Genomic DNA, 26,044 nt, shown 5'->3' with positions numbered 1-26,044 from the left:
TGTTCGTTTCTGAACATTCTTTGACAACAAGAATTCAAGTAATATATAACTGAAGTGTTTTTAAACTACTGATATCCTATCATGACTGTAGTAGGAACTGTACCGCAATTTATATTCATTGCTGGGACACATATAAATAACAATACTCTTATGCAATAGTTTCACTGTAAATTTATTTATCAAAACGCAGTATTATTGCGCCCACAGCTGTGCTTTCTTTCCATGTTTGTCTACAGGAAACAACCGAATTTTAAATAGCTTATATAGTTATAGCTTATTGAAAAAATATCAAATTGTTTTAAATAACCTAATGGAAAAGCTTTTTTTTTTAAGTAACCTACGAAAGGATGTTTATGGTCGATTAATTTTAAATTGATGGGGGGGGGAGGCAAACGAAGAAATATGCATCGCCGTAGAAAAAAAAAATTATCTTTTGGTTAAGTTTTGTTTTCAATCATCATTTGCTGGATGAATTTGCATTTATGAACTGAAGTTGAAAAGTGAAAAAAAATCAAATTTGTAAAATTGCTTAATTCAGTACTAGCGTACAGATAAATTTCAACTCCAAAACAACCAATTTCGCCCAAGATATCAAATTCCCTTTTATCAAATTTTTCAGAATTTTTTTTTGAATAAAAGTAAGCGGGCCATAAAATTAGAAGACATGGGAAAAAAATTTTAAAATGCACATTTTTATGGTTCCTCCAGGATGTGCATTACTATGCATAAACGTATGAGAATTTCACTATGCAAATTTCTTATTAATTTAAGAAAAGAACACACTTAGTATATGTTTTATTTATAGATTGTTAGATTATCTATATGAAAGACACTAGAAAATATAGTAATAAGCTCCACTTTTTCCTTAGGTGAAAATTTCTGTATTAAATTGTTCCGACATTTTTTCTCTAGGTAGGTCCAAAGTTTTTTTTTTCAGATAGGTTATGATCATTGTTAATCAATCATGATCAAAATTACCAGAATATGGCAACATTTTCCGTGTTTCTGGCTCTATGGGAAGCTCAGTAATTTTCTACACAACTCTTATGTACTGATTTCAGTAAAATTAACAATAAAAAAAGGTTTTATAATGCGTGATAAAAATTGATAAATGTGGTATATTCATCATTTCTTAAAACATGGGATAAAAACCATTTATTCTTTTTAAGTTTGATTTTCAGTTTTGAATTTTTTACTAATTGAATGGTAATATGAGCTGTAATTTTGAAAACTGGAATTTCGGGTAAACTGTTGCAACAGGAATAAAAAAATAATGTATATTTTGGTTTTTATTATAAGAATTATGCTTTCTTTTCTTACCAGAAATGTCAGTACCATGCAGTACTCTAATTTTACCAGATGTTTTTCCTTGTATGCGTACATAGAAATCGCGGTGCTTCCCGCCCAAAAAAAAACAAGAAATGGCTTCCAGAACAATTTTAAAATATAGCTTGTCTTCATATTTTTCCTAACCATCATATGTATTTAGTGAAATCATTAGCAATTTTTTAAAATTTCCTTTGGTAAAATTGCCTTTGATTTTTTTTACAGCACCACGACACCCCCCTGAAAATATAAAGGCTACTGTTGTTTCTTCTCGTTCAATCAACGTTACATGGAATGTAAGTATTAATACTTTTTTTATTCATGGTGTTATAAAATAACCATTTTCATTATATATTTTTAGAATGTTTTTCAAAATTGATGCCAGAAAAGTATCCATATTGGGCTTCACGAACTAATATTTAAGCATAAAAATAATAAAAAAATGGAAGCAAAACCCTTATTTCATAATTCTATTGAGGGAATTGTGAGGTATAAAAACCATATTATAATTAGTAGACAACTGGAAGGAGCAAAACTTCGAAACAAAAATGTAGCACAGACAAAATTAATAACAAACTAAAACGAATAAAAAAAATTTTCTCAAAGGAACAAACGCTAAACAAATTGATGAAGAAGCGAACAATTCAAGATTATGACAGTTACAGTTGATAATCATGTTGCTCACCGTTTCAAAACTGAACTAATATTACTAAAATATTTGTAAAATTTAAAAAAATAAAAATAAATAAAAATAAAACTAAATTTAACACCTACCTGCAGACCAGAAAATGTTAAAAAACGGATGTAATCCAAACATAATTAAGCTATAACTTCATAACTTTTGATCCGATTCAATTTTTGTTTCGATATGTTAAATTAAATGCAAAGATATAAAATATAAAAAGGGAAAAATCGATTTCTTGATGAATTTTCGCTTATATGAAAGTTTTTCGTCGCCTTAAAGCTGTTTCAGGATTAATCAGGCAACTATATATATTTTTTATGGCCGAAATCGAAAGCTGACTTAGTTCTGATAATTAGGTCTGCTTTCTATTTAAAAAAAAGAAAAAAAAAACAAAGTATTGATTGCTTGTGATGAATCTTGAGACATGCATTAGAAAAAATTATATGTAAGGAATATATATATATATATATATATATATATATATATATATATATATATATATATATATATATATATATATATATATATATATATATATATATATATATATATATAGCATAATAAATAAATAGAAAAACACGAAATATTAGAAAGCACTCTTTTTGTGGGTATAATCGTGTGAGCTGATAAAAAGATTATATCTTTTATTTAGTTTCAGTGTAATCGTGTAAGCTGATGAAATGATTATATATTTTGTTTTCTGGATTTTTATTATTTTTTTTCCTTTTATTCGGAATTTAGTTCTTCGGATTTTTATTATTACAGTCAATTCGCTATAACTCGAAGTACGATAACTCGAATATTAATTTAACTCGATTTTTTTATGAGGTCCCGACCCTTTTATCTTCAATTTCATGCTAATTATTCTCGATTACTCGAATTTTACTCCCTTTAACTCGATTTTTTTTTGGATCTTTTATTTTTATTTTTATTATTATTTTTTTCCTTTCTTTCATTGTTCTGTAATTTTTCCCTTGTTTTCTCTACATTTTGAACTTATATATATATATATATATATATATATATATATATATATATATATATATATATATATATATATATATATATATATATATATATATATATATATATATATATATATATATATATATATATATATATATATATATATATATAAGTATCATTATACTATATATAGATAGATAGATATAGTTTTAGTGTGTCTATTTATTGCAAAATGTGTTAGGGAATGGCTGTTCTCCCACTTATAAATATATGGATCTTTACCTTGTTCTACCTTAATCACATTTTCGAAACAAAGCATTACAGATATCAGAATATGCATTTTTCCCTTTAAACAAAAGAAGAAAAACGCAGGGATAAGTCAGTCGTTTTTTTAAAGAAAAACTACAAATTCAATTAGTTTTAGTATATGATAGTTTAAAGCGAAATATTATAAGCTATTAGAAGCTCTGAAAAGCAGTTGTGCAGATATAGAATTGCAAACTTTGATTTGGGTCTAAAAAAGACCCACGCAGCTTTCAAAGTTTAACGTATCTTACCCTTTCTCTGTTTTAATTTAACTCTAAACCAAATACTAATAGACTTCTAAGCTTGGCTTCAAGCCCCATCATCATCGAGAGAAAATATATTACTTTTATGCAATCTTTTTAAAGAGTTGTTCTAGACTGAATTGCAGCATGCGAAAACTAATGCAAGTTACAATTTCAGACAACGGATGCTGCATAAATCAAGAATAGTTCATTTCTGTAATTCAATCAAGTATATATTCTGTGAAACGAATATTTATTCTATACTGAAACTAATGACCAATCAAAAATGTTGTAGTTCTTCACTCAAACGTTTAAATTGAAGTCTTAATCTAGCTCATTATAGATCATAACACGGTCTTAGAATTGAACAAAAAAAATTTTAAAAAGCCAATTAATTCTAAAAAAGGCATTAAAAACCCCTTTTTTTTTAATTTTTTTGTCCGAATGGTGTATTGGGGTATATACAGGATAATTACAAAATAATTTAGCTAACGTATAAACATTTAACGAGTACACAATTCTATAGACAGGATTAAAACTTCGCATAAAAGTATGCACTTGAAGTATTTCATCAAAAATAGTGATTAAAAAGCTATCAAGCATCCATGGTTTATGTAATACTGACAGAAAGCCAAAGTAGTCAAATGGTAAAAACAATATTTTTTGGGAGTGTAATCATTATATTAAAAACTAAAACTTAGAAACATATAGTATATTTTTAGCGTGAAAAACATCTGCACTATTTGAAGCTGAGAAGAAGAGTAATTTAAATTTTTTTTCATGTGTTGGTAATTTACAAGGAGAGAAGAATTTCTGGTAAAATGACAAAACTGTATGGAAATAACAGTTCTAGTGAAAAAGAAATATCATAATTCTGGTTAATATGTAGCGTATCTACCACTACAAAATTACAACTACAATTCACAAGTATATAAGACATGTTAACTCGACTCTATGTCGGGGTACCTTTTCATAGATGACGGCTGACATGGTCTGTAACTACTCTCCCCACAAATAAAACCAAATATACGATATTTGAACCATACGTTATGTAATTTTACCGTTCATATGGCAACAGTGCCAGAAAATCTGGTTTTCAAAATTATAGTTTTTATTATCACTCATTTAGTAAAAAATATTAAACTGAAAAATAAATGTAACCGACTAAATAGTTCTTACGTCAGAATCTAAGGTATTTTCAAACATTACTAAATTTTACAATATTTGCAGATATTTATCATGTATTTTAAACCCTTATTTTATTGTTTATAAAATCCTTAACGGATCGGTAAAATTTGCTTTGCTTTTTGATGTTCAATAGAGCTAGAAATATTAATAAACTTTACTATATTCAGGTAGTTTTAACTATATTCATTTCTCCGTGTATAAGCACCCTAGTTATAAAATATGTTTAAAAATTAAATTTTTATTCCAAGATTTTTAAAAATTTCTGAATGATTTAAGAAAAAAGTGAACTGATTTTTCACAAAAACTTGTTGACACTATATTTATTGCATTTTAGATGCCGCAACATGAAGAAGGTGGTAACATCGAAGGTTTCTACATTGGGTACAAATTATATGGAAGTTCTGACGCCTATACTTTCAAGCCAATAGAATCTTCTTATGGGAGGTTTCAACAAGTGCTATTGAGTGATCTCAACAGGTTTACGGAGTATAGCATTGTTGTTCAATCTTTCAATTCAAGAGGCGCAGGTCCACCTTCGGAGGAAATTATGTCAAGAACATTGGAATTCGGTAAGTCAATAATATAAGTATAAATTAAAATTACTAAGACAAAAATTACTTATAAAATTAATCTCAATATAAGATAAAAATTAATAAAGGTTGTGATGCCAGTATAGGCATCACATAACCTCTCTCAATAGATAGCTACGAAAAAGATTTAAACAGACCTCAAAACAACTTGGAGGTCCAAAAACATAACCTGCAAATCTTCAAAACAACCTCTCTGTAGCAGGTTGCTACGAAGTTGATTTAAACCAACCTTGAAACAACCATGCATCACAACCATAAAGGTTAAAACTACCATAAATCTGGAGGAAAAAAACAACTACACCTTGATTATAAGCCTTGGGAGGTTGATTTCATAAAGTTGTTTTTGTTGACAACTTTAAATCAACCTCAACAGCTCAAAACAACTTCAAATAAACCTCAAAATTGCCGAAATGTTTGCGAGGAATGTGTTTCCTAGGTTTTAAAATTTCATTAATTTTACACATTTTATTTTTTTAATCCTGTTATAATTAAAATAAGCCAATTATTTAATCTTTATCACATTTTATAAGAAAGCGAATATAAATGCTTCTATTCTCATCTTAATTATCAATGTAATGTCTAACTTTTTTTATTCAATACAAATGTATAACTCAACAATTCAATGTTTCGAGTAGTCGAATATCATTATTATATTCAACATTATTTATCTTTTAAGCCACTACAGCAAAAAAAAGTTACGGTTTTAAGGTTATATTAAAATCTAACGTTCTTCGTAGCGATTAAACTGTAGCCAAATTAATAAAAATTAATATTTATTACGCGGGGCAGGTTTTGTGTTTGGTTATGACATTTATCGAGAACTCACCTACCTTGGATCTTTTCCATTGATCCAAAGTGTCCGTTAGTAACTATGAACTGGAAATCGAAACTTCTTGGAGTTAAGACTGGGAGGGGTGAATGTCTGATGGTCCTATAGTCTTACTGTATAAAAGTTTAACAAAAACTGCATTAAAATAAGGAGCATTCTTCGTCGCAATAAAGAGATGTTGCTTTATTTCCATTTTGCTATTATAAGTATAGCCATATTTGTTTCGTTCAGCTTTAATAATGGACCAAACTAAAATGAAGAAATTTTTGTTTCGAAATATCTCTGCATTAATCTCTATTTCAGTACCAACTCACTGTACTGCGACTTTACACCAAACTACAATAATGCGGCCATAAAGGCGCAAATAAATAATTAATAAAACTATAAAAACTATTATAACTAAATTTGAATACTTCCGTAAAACTGTTTTTTTTTTCACGTCAATCATCTGCATTTCTAAGACATTTCAATTTTGAACTCAAGTTACTTAAATTCGAACTTGAATATACGAACCATTCATAAATAGTTGCAATTTTTATAAATACATTTCCTATTGAAAATGTATCAAACAAGTTCTTGCTTTATGCTTTTTATTATTTAAACATTTTTTTTATTCGGAAAATTTAATTTTTAATATATTTGTTTATCATTTATTTATTCTTAGATCCCCCCGGTGTGCCAGTAATTAAAACTTACTACGCAACAGCAACAACAATCAAAGTTTCCTGGGAACTCAACATAATCCCTAGTGCCCCCGTCACGGGTAAGTATCTTAGAGAACATGTAATGAAATTACACTGTAAATATGTTAATATTTTTCGTAAAGGCAGTTGCTTTAAATAATTACAAGTCAAACTTTTATTTAAAAGAAGTTAAGTGTCTCTTTTTAACTTGCTATACTTGAACTTTAGTTATTGGAAACATTAAATTTGTTTGATGTGAATTTCGTTCTGTGCTGTAAAATATTTAATCATTAAACTTCAGAAAGGAAGCAATGTTTAATGAACAATGTAAATAAGTGATAACGAAATGTATTTTTTTTTTTTAATATAATCCTGTAAGCTGATGCACACTTTATGATGATTGCACACTTTTTGATGATGATTATACACTTTATTTTCCTGATTTTTATTCTTTTTTTCCCTTTTTACGGAATTTAGTTTTTCAGATTTTTATTATTGTTTAGTTCGGATTTTTATTATTATTTATTATAACTCCTGGTGGCAGAGTAATATCGCTTCGCGCTGCCTTGTCATAGGTCCTGGGTTCGATCCTTGGGTCGGGCAAGGTTAACTCAGCCTTTCATCTCTTCAGTGGTTCGATAAATGAGTACCAAGCCTGCTAGGGAAGTAAACAATGGGGGTTCCAAATTTGACTGACCACCTAACCGGAATATCTGCTCCTGCACCCCAGAGCCCAAGGTCATGAAAACTGAGATGGGTACAGTAGGCCTTGGCCCTCTATGGGCTGTTGCGAAGCTGAGTTTAGTTTAGTTTCAGTGAAATCGTGTAAGCTGATGAAATGATTATATATTTTATTTTCTGGATTTTTAATATTTTTTTCCTTTTATTCGGAATTTAGTCCTTCGGATTTTTATTATTATTTATTTTATTTTTCCCTTTCTTCACTGTTCTGTAATTTCTTTCTATGTTTTCTCTACATTTTGAACTTATTTTATGAGTTCTATTTACTTGCAGCTTATGCTTGCGGTAAATAAAACTTATTTTTCTTAATTTTCTCCGCTTTCTATTTTATATATAGTATATGTAGTATTTTTTTTTTAATTCATATGGTAGCGGGTTTCCTGAAATTACTGCTCAGAATTATTGGCTCAGGAATATAGACTTCAAAATTATAGTTTTTATTAACCCACATTAAATAAAAAATACAAAACTGAAAGTAAATTTAACTGAATTTACCAAATTTGAAATTTACTAAATTTAACCCACATTATAAAATCATGTTTTATTGTTCGTCTTTCCAAAATCATTACCGAAGAATTTGGGTAAAAATTATAGCATTTTTTGTTGTTTCCATGAAGCTAACAACAGTTTAAATTTTATTATATTTTAAGAGTTTTACCCATACTTTTTTCCGTAGTGTACAATGCAGATCACACAGGAGAGTAGTTTTAACGAAAAACACCTATGATTTCCATGTTAAAAAATGTATACAGTGGGAAATTAGTTAATTAGTTTAATAGTTGGAAATTAGTTTGGTAAAAATCCAGAAACTTCCAAAGTACCTGTCTGGAAACAAATGTGAGGAACAGTGGTATAAAAAAACACCATTTTCGTAAAAGTGTTGCTTAGCCCTACATTGCCTTAAGCCCTTCAGTTACCAAAATATTTTGCATTTTTAAAACAATTTTTTTTTCTAACCACATTTCAAAGATTGTTACATATTCAAAATACAACGGTACTTACTCTTCAAGCAAGAGAGTAAGTACCGTCAGAAAGGGACCAAATCATTCTGTATTACAAATAATGGTAATTAAAACAAAACGCCATTTTACGTTGAGCGGGATTTTGCGCAAGCACTCAAAAACATTGTATTAAAAAGCTATTCTCACTTTGTTTAATAAATTTAGATATATTACAGAAAAGTTAATTATTTGTATCGAAATAAATTTGACGAAGATATTTTTTTTCCTTAAATATAAACTATGAGGAATTTGTAATCTTCATTCAGCATATATATTTACAGAAATACTAGATGTACAATTAGAATGCTTTTACTTAAGCCAACTTTCAAATGCAGGTTATGTTTTGCATCATAAGCTGGAGGATCAGAACTGGCATGATACGCACTTAAATGGAGATCAATCTGTTTATACACTAAAAGATTTGCAGTGTGGATCTACTTATTACATATACTTAGTTGCCTTTAATACTGTGAGCCATGGTAACAGTAGTGAGATTATATCTGCAAAAACAAATGGAAATGGTAACTATGTATTTCCTATGCACTTCTTCTTCATGCTTTTCTTGAACTTTTTTATTATAAATTTTACTTTCTACTATATTTTATTAAGAATTTTCAAAATTAAGTATTTTTATGCAAAAACGAAATATTTATGTCCAAAGATTCATGTGTGCCCTGCAAGAAATAGATTCTCAAATTTCAAGAAACCTTCTTTGACGAAACCATTTCGCGGTATATGCTCGGAGCGAACATGTCGACAAAGTAACGGAATTACTAACTTCACTTTTTCGAGAAAAACACTTAACACCTCTAGTGCCTAATTCTTTCTAGTCTAACGTTTCTAGAATTTACTTTATCGAAGGCACCATATAGCTGGATTAATGTCCCCTTTAATCCATATAGCTTAACACAAGAAAATCAAATAGAACCAGCGATTTAAATAACCCTCAAGCTCCAAGCGCAATATTAACTCGGGATATTCCTGGTACGTGATCAATATGATCATCACATAGGCCTGCCGGCTTATTTCGTCATTTTATTTTCTAGTGTTCATCTTATCTTCGTCATTCTTGTAAACATTTTCCCACAATGCACTACAATGAGGTTACGGGTCAAGGGAACATTTTCGTTATACATTTTAGAGTTTCCGTTGTGTCACAAACCACGTGATTTCATGACAAAATAATTCTCAAAATTAACAAAATATAGCTCAAAGATCACTAAATCTTTAAAAGTGAGAGTTTTATTTCTGAGAATCAGGAAATACTTCTAAGAAAAAATAAAAATACAATGAAATATAACTGTTATAAATCGTTGACTATTTCTAGGGTATAAAACAGCGAACTCCCCATTAAACATAAAACTGAAAGAACTATTATGTTCTAGACGAAAAAGCTAAGAATAAAGGGGAAAAAAATCTGAGCTAATTTAGTAAAAAGAATGTAATGTTTTTCTTAACAAGACACTGAAAAAGACTCTAGAAATAGCTTTCCAATAAAATACTAGACAATGACTGTTTTTTGCTTTCAGCATTCATTTATCGATCTAAATGTTGCATTTTTAATATCTGCGAAAAAAGCATTTCCTTTACAAAAAGGCTATAAAATTGTTATTACAGTTCTAAACGCAGGACTGAAAAGGTTTTCGAGTAACTAATATAATGAGAAGAAAATGAAGATAAGACCTATGATAAATGAGTTTTGTTCAGTAATTATTATGCTGCTTTTTTAGTTAAGAAGTTTGGAGAGACGTATTATATTTTGCCATAAGATTTTATTCCGTACTGAAATTATGGAGAACAATAAATTTAATGGATAGAACATTTATTTTACAACATACGAAATAAATACGTGAACATTTTTTGGCCAAACATAAAATACTAGAAAAAGTGCTTTAGATAATATTTAATTAATATAAAAAAGAGAAACATATGTTTGCAAATTTTTATTACTACTACCCATGATGCATTTATAAACTTATACTCAAATAATTAAAAGTGATTTATAAGTTAAGCGTAAATGTTTTAGGTACTTAATGTAACGCTGCTTTAATTTTTATACACATCTTATAAGAAAAATTTAACGCAAAATGCATTTTAAAGCTGCAAAAATAAAGTGTTAAAATATTTTCTCCATCTAAAATTACACTTTCTGTATTAAATGGATGTTTTTAATTTTTTTCTTGACAGCTCCTATAGCTCCAGATAAAAGAATGCTACTGTCTGTCAACAAAACGACTGTAACTGTAAATTTAAATAGTTGGCACAATGGAGGATGTCCAATAACATTTTTCATAATCCAGTACAAAGCTGCTGGTCATCAGGAATGGACTTTGGTCAGCAATAATATAATACCAGAGCAGCAGACTATAACCATCACAGATCTTAATCCTGGAACTTGGTATTCGATCCTAATGACCGCTCGTAATGACGCTGGGGCTACCGATGCGGAATATGTTTTTGCTACTTTGACATTAACTGGAGGTAAGTTAGATATGATATAAATTAAGTGGGTATTAAAAATATGTTATGGATATTGTTATGGTTTAAGATAAACCTAGGAGTAACAAGTTAATGAGGGGATTACTTGTCGGCAGAGAGTCCCGAAGAATTTCGAATAATTCCTCATTTTACTGGATGAAATAAGATCTCAATAATCCTGGTTGGTACAATCGCGTAGAATTTCAAGCGTTTCCTCATTTAACCGGTTGAAATAAAATCTCACTAATCTTAGTCGGTACAATCCCGTAGATTTTCACACATTTCCTCATTTAAACTGTTGAAATAAAATCTCACTAATCCTAGTCGGTACAATGCCGTAGGTTTTCAAACATTTCCTCATTTAACCGGTTGAAATAAAATCTCACTAATCCTAGTCGGTACAATCCTGAAAAATTTCAAACGTTTTCACTTTTAACCGGTTGAAATAAAATCTCTCTTATCCCAGTAGGTACAATCCCGTTGATTTTTAAACACTTCCTCATTTAACTGGTTGATTTAAAATCTCATTAATCCTAGTCGGCACAATCCCGTAGATTTTCAAACATTTCCTCATTTAACCCGTTGAAATAAAATCTCACTAATCCTAGTCGGTACAATCCCGTAGATTTTCACACATTTCCTCATTTAAACTGTTGAAATAAAATCTCACTAATCCTAGTCGGTACAATCCCGTAGGTTTTCAAACATTTCCTCATTTAACCGGTTGAAATAAAATCTCACTAATCTAAGTCAGTACAATCCCGTAGACTTTCAAACATTTCCTCATTTAACCGGTTGAAATAAAATCTCACTAATCCTAGTCGGTACAATCCCAAAGAATTTCCAACGTTTTCTCCTTTAAGTCGATTGAAATAAAATTCTACTAATTCTAGTCGGTTAAAGTCTGCAGTTATGTTAGAAATGTTGAAATAATAATATGTTAAGAAAAACATGACGCATAAATAACCCTTGTGTGGTACAATACCTGAAAGTCTTGTCCATTGCTAATATTTAGTATTTTTATGTTTTTTTTTCTCCTCGATACTTTGAATAATGGATTTAATTCACTCAATTTATTGACAAATTACATTTAAATCATTTATGTAAAGAATTACTAATATGCTGCGAAATTAATATTCCAAAGTAAATTTGGATCGAAAATTAAATTAAATGTATTGTTAATTTAGAACTAAAGACACTTAGTTACTCTACGTAAATATATAAATTAAAAGTAGAAAAGTGTAGTAGCCTAACTCTGTTACTTATAATTTACTTTGAATGATTGTTCCATTAGTACAATATCCGAGCATAGTAATTTCAAATTATTTTTATCACGTTAATAATTCCAAGGGTGATTTCATATTTAAATAATTATTTGACATGCACTCTTAATTTAAAGTAGCCATTTATCATTTCAAACGGGAAATATTTATGGTACAAAAGTTTATTTTGTTCTAGAATATCCACCCCGTCCTTCAGAAATGAGTGATGTAAATGGTTCATTCTACCGCCATTTAACGATTACAGTTCCCGTAATCAGCTCGACCATTGTTCTTGTTGCTGTCCTTTGCGTGGTCTGCATCATCACCAGGCGCAGAACATCCGGCAGAACTCCGCGAACTCCTGATGGTAGGTTTGTTCACAATTTAATTCAGATTGAATTGAAATAAAATTATAGTTGTTGTGTGGGTGTTATACATAATCGCACATACGAAAAAGAACGATTTAGTAAAAAAAATAATAATTTTTTTCACCTTCTTCTAGAGTGAATAAAGTTTTAACACAAAATTTTACCTTTCTTTGGAGATATTAATAAATAGAATGATATTGGTTTGTTTAAAACATGTCATATATTTCCCTTTATTCAGCATTAGTAAAATAAAAAATTTTAATTCTTAAATTTACAAAAAATGCATCACCTATGCATTTTTTGTAAAATTTCATTCTAAAATTTTTTGTAAAATTTCATTCTAAATTTGTCACTGTTAAAATTTTCATTCTAAAATTATGGTAAAATAACTGGAAGCTATCTGTCCATCTTATTAACCGTAAAGTTTAAGGTAAAGAACATTTTTTTTCCTTTATGGTTTTGAAACCATTTTCAAAAAGTATGGTTATAAAACCATGAATACAAAACTATACGGTTTTTCAACCATTTACAACTAGCACTTTTCAAAAATGTAAAGAAATGCTAATTATTTAACTAGACATAGGAGCTCCGCTTTTCGTAAGGTAATGGGCATTGGAGAGTGCCGGACACTGGAAATTCTTCATATGTTGAAGGGAATGGGGCAAATACTGTGGTGTCAACACTAGGACTCGAACTCCAGTTCTGCCGGTCATGAGATTGACAGATAAGCCTGCCCAGCTATGATATGCACGCAATTGCAAAGAACTAAGTAGCTTCATTAGGTGGTTCTAGTTAGTGCGATAAAATTCTGGTTGTTTAACCGTATTAGGTGAAAGCAGTAAATAAACAGTTTTTCTCACAATTATCAGTTTGATTACCATTTTATTTTCTGTTATTTTACCGTTTTGATTAAATATGGTAAAAAACCATTCAATAACTTGTTATTTAACCATTTTTTTCCGAGAAATTTCTAACAGTGTAGGTTAGTCACTTTACTTGATTTCCACGTATAAAGGGGCTCGTTAAGCGGCATTTTTAGTAAACCTATTAAAGTAGATAAATAGTAACACACATTTCAATGATAAGCAAAGTTCCATGACCTTAAAATGTAGAGAGCAAGATTAATCAAAAAAAAATTAGTCTCATTCGTCTAGGTCATAAGCCTAGTTCCCTAAATAGATCATCAATATTTCGTGTTTGTCGATATATATCTCGAACTATTTTCGTGATATATAACATATATGCCACTAATTAGCAGTTTCGTATAATGTAAAACATTTTTTTTTATTGGTGAGTAAGAATTTTCAATATAAATTAATAGTAATTGAAAGAATGAAATTATCAGACATGTGGAGAAATAACACAGACGTATCCTTAAATTTTAAACAACAGTTGAAAATTTAATTTTCTGTAAAAGTTCGAGTGCCTTGTGAAAAGAATTAATATAAATTATTGCAAAAGTTTTCGGTATTTGATTTAAATGTTATGTTTTCAAACAGAAAAGGGAAAATATTGAACGTGAAAGCCTATCTAATGTAACCCCTGTTCATTTCAAATGCTTGCCAGATGTTTGAAAAAGAACGATTAAGAGAATTAAATTTGAATTGGTTTATCCCTTAACAATCGACAGCTCTAGAGAAGTATAATTTACTGAGTGAAATATTTAAAGAAAATGGCGCGCAGTGTTTTGATGAAGATCCCGTATGTATCGATCGAAACCTTGCTATTGTTTTAACCGTATTTTCTATTCGGTGTCACAGATTGTTTCAACCGATTTATTTCGAATCGACAATTTAAAAAGTATTCATATTTATTAAAAAAAAATATTAAAATAGTTTGAAGTATTTTTTAATGTTTTTATAAAACAGTCTTTTAATATTTTTATAAACTTCGCTTATATGGTGCTTTCAAAAAATAGATCAACAATACCTCCCTTTAAATACCACGATGGCGTAAAGTTGCTAATATGTGCTGGGCTTTGGAAATTATGTATAATATTTTCATGACATAACGGATAGTCTAAATAACTAAACGATTTCAACTATACTATTTTCCTAAATTTATTACTTAAGGTTAACTATCTAAAGTTAACAAAAGTTAGGCATCTCGCACAAGTAGTGAATATTTAGCGCACATAGCATTAGAATTCAAAACTAGCAGTAGTTAATATTTGTTCTCAACCTTTGGGTGTTTCCTATAGTGGATTTAAATTATTACACCCCGTCCGTTTGTATAATTTACGATACGTTTTTGTAACTCTAGATGATGTTTCTTTTTTATTCTTATTGAACATTTTGGCTCATAGGGCTCAAAATAAAGATAATAAAAATGAAATATTAAAGCTCATTCATTCACACTATGAGCCGTTGTCTGAATAGAAAAATGAAATGAAACATCATCCATGCATGCCCAAAACTCTTAAAAGTCTCTTATTTTTAATGTTTAATAAAGGTAAAATCATCTTTGCTGATTATTTTTGTTAAAATTTTGTTTTGTTTCAACAAATTCATATTATTATGACATTATAGTTTTTTCGGAATAAAGTTTTGTTCAGACATTTCTTTTCAAAATTATTTCCAGTGCAATCTTAATGCAAAAATTAAACATTGCATGTGAAGCCATCAATCTTCAGCCAAATAGTGGAAACGTACATGTGGAAACTCACCATTATTTTTCGGTCTCTTTTACTTCAATTTTTTCGAAAACTATGATTTATACAATGATTTTTCCATTGGCAGGAACTAGTTCAAGAGACCCTTCAAAACCTGACAGCATGCCACTATCCGTGACATACGACAGCAGCCAAGAACCAACTTATTATCCGTCCCCATATGCGACAAGCAACACTGCTGGTTATAACCGAGAGCAATGCTTTCAGTCAAATCATCAACAGAATACGGGGACGATTGGCAGTAATAAATGTGGATATTCATACGATGTACCGTATCTTCAAAGAAGGGTAGGTATGCAGTATTATCACAGTAATTTAAAGTTATATCTATTTCATTTAATTTAATACAGAACATTTCGGTCTATCGAATATTTTATTTTATTTTATAACTGTCGTTGAGCAGTCAACCCTATTTTTGGTTTATGACTATTAATGTTCAACTTGGTAGCCTTGTAATTTTGAACCCAATCCAGAAGTCAGGAGAATTGGATCAAGTATTGGGAGAAGTTTACCTTCGTGGAGGATTTTTTGATGGGACAAACCCTCATTTGGGTTACATGGAGAGGATAACCACGAAAACTTCCCACAATTACCTTGATGGCAAGGGGAATCTGACTCATGATCCGTCTATCACTAAGGATATTTTACGTCAGTTCTGTAGTCGGTGCGATCCGGGTACGGACTTACTTCGTATGAACCAGCCATCACCGGAAATCGAACCCAGTTCACCACATTAAAAGGCTCTATCCCCTGAGCCACTGCGGCTCTCCATCGAATATTGTCTCAAATGAGTTAGTTTTAAAATAATTCTAATTATTTAACTAATGTAACTAACCAAAAAAGTTGTAAATCATTTCTTCACTAGTTGACTACCCATTCCTTACACATAGTAAAAAATTAAATAATCATCACTAAATTGGTATTCATCAACTCATCATGCAAAAAACTGTGAGGCATATACCAAGAAAATAGATAAACATAAAAAATTATTTATTTGTAACTTTTTTTGCCTTTTCAGGAGACTTTATTTCTAAATAAAACTAAACACAATTTCTAAAGTTCATCCCATACAAATAAAAATTCATATATTTACTAGGCATAATGCTATTGCTTAAAGCTAACTTATTGTCCATATTTACCACAATCAAAATATTTTTTCCGATACTTATTCTAGCGGGAGCCGTTGCATCTTGCTACCACAGTATTTACATTATGTACCATGATACCAATGCTTAATATCTTTATTAGTAAAGTACTTATTAGAACAACATATAGTACCGCAATACCATTAATACCTATTTTCTGCATTAGTGAGAATGATTGATGCCAATAAGAGTATGTCGTTTTTTGCGATCCTTCGAAACGAGTAAATACTTTTCCTCCATTATTTTTGCTTTTTAGTACATAACATAATTTTATTTCTAATTCAATTACCGTTGGTTTTAAATTGCTTTATGTTAGAAAAACTCGTGTCGAAAGAGTAACTATAAACTAAATACATATGCGGTTTTACGTAAATTAAAAAAAAAATACTGATTAAGAGACATATCCCACATGTGTCTCCACGTTCACTTCAATCATTGGGCTTATCTGCTATGATGAATAAAAAAAAATATTATGACTGTACAATAAACTCCCTTTCAGAGAAAATGGCTTTAGATTACTACATCCTTCTCAGGATAAGCTACGTCAATAGCACGATCTTTAAAATATTTCAAAATACCGAATTGTTTACCATTGATTTGAAATTTATCAGTGTCATACAAACACTTTTAACAAGCATATAATCTAAACACGTGTTTCAGATAAATGTAAAAATAATAATTTTGTGGTTGTAATCACATACCTTTTCTCATCGATCCTTCGTAACCTGCTGTAATGAATAAAAAATAATTAAATACTTTATAAGAATGGACAATAAACTTCGTTTTTGAAAATATAGAGCTTTGCGCTAGTAAGCACCCTGTTGTATTCTTTAAAATATTGTTTTTTAAACAAAAATGTTTTCACCAACAGTACGGTAATTTTGTCTGAACTTTTTCTCTGTGTGATGTTCATACATTTTTATTTATTTATTATTTTGAGTGCAGCACTTTGAATGGAAAAAACTAAATAAAACTGAACACTGGAGTGACATAAAATGAACATGAAATAAAAAAGTATGTAAGTAGGTAATAAAATAAGTGTCAACGACTGGAACTTACAACAAGACGTGAAACAGAAATACAATTCGAACAGACACGCAAGTTAGTGAAAAAGAAATAAAGCGAAATATGCAGGCGTTTGATAGACGTTGGACAAAATAGATAAATTTCTCGTTTTTTAATGGACGTAGTGAGCTAAAAGTAAAGCACGCAATTCATTTTGTTGAAACAGAAATCTTAACGTTTTATTGTCACGGAATTTTGTAAAATGAGCAATAATCAAGGTAAAATGTGCAGTTTTATGGGTAAGTGAATTTTGTCATAAAAAGAAGAAAAGCAAATTTTTCACAATGTTGCTAAATTAAATAAACTCTAAACTATTAGGTAGAAGAATTAAAGATAACTCATTTGAAAAGTTTTATGTTATACATTTCAGAAATAATAGTATTTGACAGTATTTAAAATAAATTTAACTATTTTGGAAAGTCTAATTCATCTTATAAAATCATTCCAACTATAAAGACCTTTTTAATTTTATTATTGTATCAGAAATTTGGACAAAAATCATTAATAAATCTAATTGAAATAGTGCATATAATAAATTTAAAAATATTGAATAAGCAATTAAACTAATAAGAAGAGATATATAATATTATATTAAATTAATAAATGATTCAATATGATTAATTTTTTAAGTATTTAAAACAATGAGCTATTAAATTAATTAAAAATATACAATTATTTTAAATTAAAAAATTTGAAACAGATTTTAAAAAATAATTTTGATTATCAGAAATTATTTAACATTTAGAGTAAAATACCCTTTTAATAGAATTAATAGGAGAGGTATAGAGTGAGGTAACTCACATACCTCACTCTTCAAGCACTTTTTTTCCCTTATTACAAAAAAATCAAAAAGAAAATCCAGAAACTGTTTTTTAAGGAACTTATTTTACTTATTGAAACCAAACTCAACTTCCTGGATCTAGAATACTATTTTTAATCTTGAATGGCATGGAAAAATTACGTACGTCATTAAAATCATAAAAAAATTATGAAATAAATTTGAAGATAATTATTTATACTCTAAAATTTCTCGAAATTGAACCAACGTGTTTTAAAACTGAAATCTTTAAGCGAAACATTTCTTTTGCGATAATTGATAAACGATTTAGGCATTATTAAGCTTAAATCACAAATTCAAATGTCTTTTTAATTATAGTTGGATTTTTTTTTCTTACAGGAAGAAAAGTTTGAAAGTAGTTATCAGTCCTCTATTGTTTATTTACCTGCATATCATCGTACAGGTAAGCATAAGAAATCATGACGAAATATTGATGTACATTTTACAGCCTATGCATGAAATAACTTACATTTATAGATTGCCTGGTGTTCTTTCGCAAAGTGCGAAACATGAGAATAAATGCCATACAACATGATTAGTAATTCTATAGATAGCCTAAGAAATGTACTGAATGGTCGATTTTAGAAATTTTATGAGTGCCGTATAAATATTAAATTAGGAAAAATATTGTGTTTTTAGGGGGACTTATCCTTTTTAATAGTTGCTGGGATTGAAGTCGTTTTAAAAAATATCAATAGAATTCTCAATGTTGAGTAAATTTAATTTCGTTTAATTTAAAATTAAATTTAATAATAATTGTAGCCATTTTTATGAGCTAGTTCACCTCTTAGTTCTAAATCGAAGCTAATTGATTTTCCTTATAAATGAATTATTGAATAAGTTTTCCATTTTGTAATTTACGTTTAACGATATCTAAATATTCATATTCCAGGTCTTACAGCAAATAAAATTTGCCTATGCTGGCTTACACTAAATCTGATTTGCAGATGAAATAATATTATTATTTTATTTAATAATTTCAAAAAGTAATACCAATTTAAAAAATTGGCTTTTTTCTAACTATGCAATGCGATTTGCCATGTTTACCTAAATATCTGTTTTTTTTTTTCATGATTTCAGGACACCAATTACTTATACATCAAGAACAAGCAATCTATGAAGTCCCTGACTTAGGAAGAAGAAAACAGGATTGCAACAGATCATCCAGAGAGAATGGATACAGGTAAATACAACATCTAAAAAATTAAAGAAGTAAAAATGCTTAATCTAGCATATTACCTCTGCTTTTACCTTTCTTAATATTAGGGGGACGGGAAAGTAATGTCGTTTCGGTTCATTTGATATTTATTATCAGGATTTTATTTTTAATCAGTAATGTATTCATCCTCGTTAGCAGCAACCTATCAATGCCGGATAGAAAATTAATTGAAATGGATAGAAAAAAAAAATGATTTGGTCTTTAAGACTAACGAATATTTAATGCGCCAAAACGACATTGTTTTCCGGTCCCTCTCATACTTTTCAAATGTTTATATTATAATTACGATTATCACTAAAAATTAAGACAACAAACAAGCAAACTTTAGTGAATATAACAAAAATTAGATAAGTTCAAAAATCACTGAAATAAACATATATTCATCGCCGTGAGGAAATATCTTGTCCACGCGATTAAAAATAGAAATACAAAAATAGAATAGAAAATAAAAAAAAATTACATAGAATAGATACATAGAATCGAAAATAAAAAAAAACTTTTTAAACTAAACTGAAAAAAGCATGGAGAAAATTGAGAATGGACCTATATTTTTATGCATATATAATAATTTATTGAAACTATTGAAACAGACGCATGCAACCTATTGTGCATGCAAGTATATGCATATGGTATAAATTAAATAGTAAGTATAAACAACAATAGTAATTATAAACTAGTATAGAACATTGTGTATCTGAAAAATTTTATTAATAGAAATACATCTGTTTTGCAGGTAGTTGGGTAAAAAGAAGGAAAAAAATATTACTTTCGTTCCTTATAGATTAAAAAATGCTCAATATCGCTTATATTAATTATAAATTTATACAGTGTGCGTTTAAAAATTGAATATGTTTTTTGAGATTATAAGACTTGGGCAAAGGAAACTAGAAAATTTTGGTATTTCTAAAAAGCATTTATCTTGAACTTATATTTTCTAGAAACTTCATTATTCCTTATTTGTTGTGTATTTTCGCGTATGTTACTTCCCTTATATTCACAAATGTGACACTTACTAACACTTTAAATTCAATTTGAAACTCTTTTTGAACTGTGAAATCATATTTAGTATAGACTAGCTGAATAACGACTCTTCGTATAAAGTAAAATAAAATCTCTGTTCATTTATGAACAGATATTGTTAAATATTTGAAAAAAGATTGTATACATATTAATTTATTACAATGCCTAATATTAAATCTATAGAAAAAATTTATTTTCTAGCTATCCTTTAATAACGAAATTTAGAATTATGAAAAGAGAATAACATTGTCCTTCACACTCGTTGTCCGAATTGTAGTACCCTAGCATGAATGGTTTTAGAGTTAAAAGAGTGAAACACATACGTACTAACACAAATTCTCCCTTTCAGTATTATAAATACAATTTTTAAAATAAATATATTTGATCATTCAGTTTTAATAATTTAAAGCTAGCGAGAAAATTACGAATTTGCATCCTTAATTTAATAAATAATTGAACGAATAAGACATGAAACTGCTTAAAAGAAAAGGAATAATAAAGATTTTTAAACAAAATTTGAAATTTCTCCCATTCATTAGAAATATTTTTAACGAAAGTGGTAAGACTTTACATTTACTTTCTAACCTTTGTCAAAATGATGCAAAAAATGTAAATATTAAAAAGAAAATTCCTTTGAGGTTGCGTGCATGAATGATATATCAAGTACATAATCAGTCAAGTCTATTTTACTCTACAGATAAATTTGGCACATAATAGCAATCTTCATCTGAAAAAGATATTTGAATTTTTGATTTTTTTTTACTTTCCTATGTGAACTTAAATATTTTAAGATGAATTTAAAATAAAAAGAATCGAGAATTCATATTTTCAAATATTTTTCTTTGAAATCTCAGGAGATCAAGCATAGAATCTGATGATGAAAATGAAGATGATCTTATATTAACTTCAAAGGATAGAATATTTGAAGAGGCTCGTGAATCAGAAACAGAATGTGACCGTCTCTGTAAGTACTCCTTCATTAAATGTAAATTTTGAAGTAAAAAAAAACTAAAAAAACTAAAATATAAAGTAAAAAATGAAAGGCGAAAAAAAATAATAAAAAAATATCATATTTAGGGAACGTAAGATAGTTTCTTAAGGTGCTAGTAATATTCACAAAAATAAGTAAAATATTAGTTATTAAAGGTTTTCAAAATGTATAAAAATGATCAAATGTTACATAAAATACACACGGGCCTAAAAATCAAAAAATACATATGTGCCGTTATTTCAAAAAATCAATTTATTAATGATACTGAACTTGACCCCCCAATTTTTTTTTCCTGGGAGTCGAATGTCGTTATATTAAAATTTCAACTAGGGAGTTTTTATTTTATTTCTGATTTAGATATTTCAGGAAAAAGTGCTTCTATTCAGATTGTGAAAGGATGTTTAGTTTTATTCAAAATATTTTCCGATATATAAGCATATATATTTTGTTGTTGTTATTTAACGAATATTTTCCGAGATATCTCTATTTTCACTGATTTTTACGTCATCTTCATTTTGCGACTGCAGTGCCACCTACAAACCAAAATGAAAATACCTGCCTGTCAAATTGAGGTACTTTTCTGGAAAGCCTAAATCTGTCATGAAAATAGGGGTTTTGGGTTTAAAAAAATAAAATGGTTCATTTGTTTAGCGCAATGCTCACCTATCATGTATTTGCAATATGCAATATTTTTGTTACTTTAGTTATATCTTATCATGGATCTTTTCTTGAAACTACTCTGAATAATGTAATAGAAACTAAGTATACAGGAAAAAGATTCGTAATGTTTATCGTTAAAAGGTTAAAATAAAATAAAAAACGGTCTTTATAAATGATTTTGTTACTTATAAAGCGTTTAATATATGGCAACGCTTGTTGTTATTTCTCTAAATTATGCGTTTCTCCTTAGTTACAACTCGGCATGAACTTATTAAATTTTTTTCATTAACCTGAAACGTAATGTTTCAAGACAAATAAAGTTCGGCTCAATATTAAGCCATAATACCTGCACATTGAACAGTAATATTTTGAAAGTTTTCTGCAACTTTTAGAAAGAACCGCGTTTTCATTCTAGTTACACCATAGTATCGCGTCGATTATTGTTCTTAAAACACCAAGTTAAAATAAACCTTAATATATTATGGGTTAACTTAACATCAAAATATGGTTGCTTAATGATAGTATGGTTCCAGGAGCACTATATGTTTTAACATTATATCATACTTTTAATACATAGAAAGATTTATACTTTAAAATGATGCAGTAAACGAAAGTTCTTATAATTTGTAGGTGTAAGTCGAAATGCGAAAAAAGCAATAATACTTAAAGAAAAAATTAAATAATCAAGTCAAACTTATTTAAACTATTTATTCCAAACTTTTGTTTTAAATCATGTATCTGACATTTTTGTTGCAGGGAAAAATTTTCAGAGTAGCCAATATGAAGAAGGTAAGCGTTGGTCTTCCGATAGAGAGAGGGTAGTTCTGACTTAAAGCTACGCTTTAAAATTTTAAAAGGTTTGTATAGAAGAATTGTATTTTTCTTTCACTTTTCAAACCAAAACTGCATGCAAAATAGATTTTCTTTATTATCAATTTGACGAAAGTGAACAAATACAATAGACTCGACAGTGTTTGGAAAGGAAAAGGCTTATGACGATTGTCGAATTTGCCTACAATACTTTTAGTGCACATTCTTAATAAAATGCCTGCTGTAATACTATAAATTGAAATTGCCTATAACTGAAATTAGTTCCCTTTTCAACTAAACAATTTAGAATGACTTATTAAAAGAAAAATTACTGAAAAATAGATCAAATTAGTCAGTAGAACAAAAAACATCAGTGATCGAAGATTAATGTGGACAAAGCTTTTAACCATACATATACGAACCATACATACTTACTCAATTCCACGAATAAATTTACTCAAATAAAATGCTCAAAATTTTACTCTAATTAGTGCTTTAAATTATGATTAAACTGTTTAAGCATAATTTTTTCATACACAGTTTTTCGTTTAACTTGACCATAAAAGAAATGTAAGCTTAAATAACACGATGAATTTATTACAAGAAATTACGATTAAACATAATTGGTTTTAGACAAAAATGCCGTAAAGTTCCAGATTCCAATTCGGAATGGTCTTGATGTATATGATGTATAGTATGGTTAATTTGAAAACTTTGGTCATCTAATTAGATCAATGGATAACAAACCAACCTTTCATTAAACTCATTCATTGAAAAAAAAAAAGCTTTTTTTTTTAATTGGGGAATGTTCTTGAGAAACTTAAAAATTGATTTCATGCTTAGATAGGACAACTAATCGTTTAGGTTTCCTTTTCAGATGAGCTTATTTTTATATGAGGAAGAAGGAAAACCAGTATGACCGGTGCTATGAGCGAAAAATTCTACCTGTGATTTCCTGATTTACAATGTTTCCTTCAAAAAAATTGTGAAAATTTATTTGTGAAAATATTTTTCTGAATAAAACTTGTTGTTAATCCCTTTATATTGCTTCTTTGATTTCATTTAATAAAAAATGAGAATTTTTTTTTACATGTTGCATGCACTTTACGTTTACATGTAATAGGTAAAGCATGCATACATGAATGGTATGAATGAATGCATAAGCTTACATATGTAGGTAACAGTATAGCTAACAGGGCCGGGATAGCCTGGTTGGTAGGGCGCTATACTCACGTTTGGGAGATCAGGAATTCGAATCCAGCCGACCAAAGACTCCCCATGTAATAAGTGGTAACTGGTGCACGTTAATTATGTCGGGTCACACAATCCTCCTTGTTTCTATAACAAATTATACCTCTCGGAGTACTGAATTGGAGATTGATCATTCTCTATTTCAGGTCAAAATTACGGTTTGTGGCTAAAGGAATGAACGTATGGGTCCGCCCTATAAACGAGTGTGACGTATGGGTGTAATTGAAGTTAAATTCTCGATCATAGATAGCACCACTGGAAAATAAGAACAATCGCGTCTCCACTGCCTTAATGGCCGACGATAACAAAAACAATAGTATATCTAGCATTCAAATTTGCGAGAGTTTTGAATTTATAAGTGAAAATTTTAACAAGTTGTTAAAAGTTTTCAGACTCGAATCAATAAAATAACATGTTATTAACTGAATATCTTACTGCATTAGGTATCATAAAAATTACTGATGATTAGTAAAATCAATTCACTAAAAATCGAAAGCTATAGAAATATGCTCCTTTCACTTAAGAAACTTGGGAAGTTATTCTCACCAAATTAGTTACAAGGTGGTCACCAAGAGTGGTCCTGCTATCTGAGGAGCATTTATTAGACAGTGCTGTTTTCAAGATAACCAAATAACCAAAAAGTTGAGGGACAATCTGGGAACAAAATTAAAAATCACTCAAGTATGTTAACTTCAGTGGGTTCAATAAATAGGCAGTGGGAAACACTCTTTTAAAATTTAAATTCCCAGCGTTGCCATCTATTGTTTAATTCTCTGACCTTTTCCGAAATTTGATGGGAATGAATTTTTGCTCTACTTAAAGGAACGCACAAACAGTACATTCTTTTATTTTCATCCACATCTTTTAGTAAAATTTTAGATCATGAAATTTATGGTCCTCTTCTCAAACTCTTGATTTAAATTATTAAAGACAAAGTAGAGAATCCGATAATTCATTAATTTTAAATTACAATTTTGACGATAGGTTACAATTACTAACAAGACAAGTATCATCGATGAATTAGGTCATTCTCCTTTGGTATTAAAGTTTTTCCTCGTGAAACTCTCCCCAAATGTGCTAAAGTGCACGAAAAAAAGAAGAAAATAAAGGGAAAAAAGCAATCTCCATGAATAACATTTGATATATTTATCGGATTTTCACGTACTAGGACACAGGTTCATGATTCAAAATTATGACCTCAAATATGCTAATTAGTTAGTTCAGATGATACTTTAAATAACGAAATCAGGCACAAAAACGTACTTTCCATGAATGAACATAACTTTTATTTGGAATATTTGGATTTCTGACCTCCAAAATAAAAGGGATAGCCACCATCAGAGAAATATTGTTCCAGTTGTTTGGTTAGGTATGTTATCGAAGGTTCGGACCCCTTTATGGGAATTTCACTTTTTGTGTATTTCACTATATCTAGCGAACTTCTTAAGCGAATTGAAAAAATTTTGCTCACAATTATATAACGCGCTTATAGAAAAATAATTTTATGCAAAAAATAATTTGGAATGAGTATTTATCATTTTTTTTAATTAATTTATTTAATAATAGGAAAAAAAATTACAAGGTACACAAATTTTAACATCATTTTAAAACATGAATGACAATTTTAAATGACAAAATGCAAAATTTCAACGAAATCATTTAAATAGATAAAATGTTTAAAAAAAAATAGAAAATATCAAAAACTATTC

At 28.9% G+C, this 26,044-nt stretch overlaps 1 protein-coding gene across 2 annotated transcripts in view; it reads left to right on the top strand.

Annotated features, from left to right (window-relative positions):
- Positions 1-24,124, top strand: part of LOC107438034 (cell adhesion molecule Dscam1) — a 105,233-nt gene extending 81,109 nt beyond the window's left edge. For both annotated transcript variants that reach the window (XM_071184467.2, XM_016050192.4), the window contains exons 16-27: positions 1,552-1,622; positions 5,048-5,282; positions 6,797-6,895; positions 8,893-9,078; positions 10,745-11,038; positions 12,494-12,664; positions 15,404-15,624; positions 18,724-18,787; positions 19,465-19,567; positions 21,478-21,587; positions 23,031-23,131; positions 23,962-24,124. In XM_071184467.2, the coding sequence (XP_071040568.2) occupies positions 1,552-1,622; positions 5,048-5,282; positions 6,797-6,895; positions 8,893-9,078; positions 10,745-11,038; positions 12,494-12,664; positions 15,404-15,624; positions 18,724-18,787; positions 19,465-19,567; positions 21,478-21,587; positions 23,031-23,107 (1,631 nt within the window). In that variant the 3' untranslated portion in view covers positions 23,108-23,131; positions 23,962-24,124. The remainder of the gene's footprint in view (positions 1-1,551; positions 1,623-5,047; positions 5,283-6,796; positions 6,896-8,892; positions 9,079-10,744; positions 11,039-12,493; positions 12,665-15,403; positions 15,625-18,723; positions 18,788-19,464; positions 19,568-21,477; positions 21,588-23,030; positions 23,132-23,961) is intronic.
- The last annotated feature ends 1,920 nt before the right edge of the window (positions 24,125-26,044 follow it).

This window comes from Parasteatoda tepidariorum, chromosome 10 (genome assembly GCF_982258835.1).
Source record: "Parasteatoda tepidariorum strain Cologne lab strain chromosome 10, Ptep-v5.0, whole genome shotgun sequence".
Lineage (NCBI taxonomy): Eukaryota > Metazoa > Arthropoda > Arachnida > Araneae > Theridiidae > Parasteatoda > Parasteatoda tepidariorum.
Note: the sequence above shows the minus strand (reverse complement) of the source record. Positions and strands in the feature narration are given on the sequence as shown.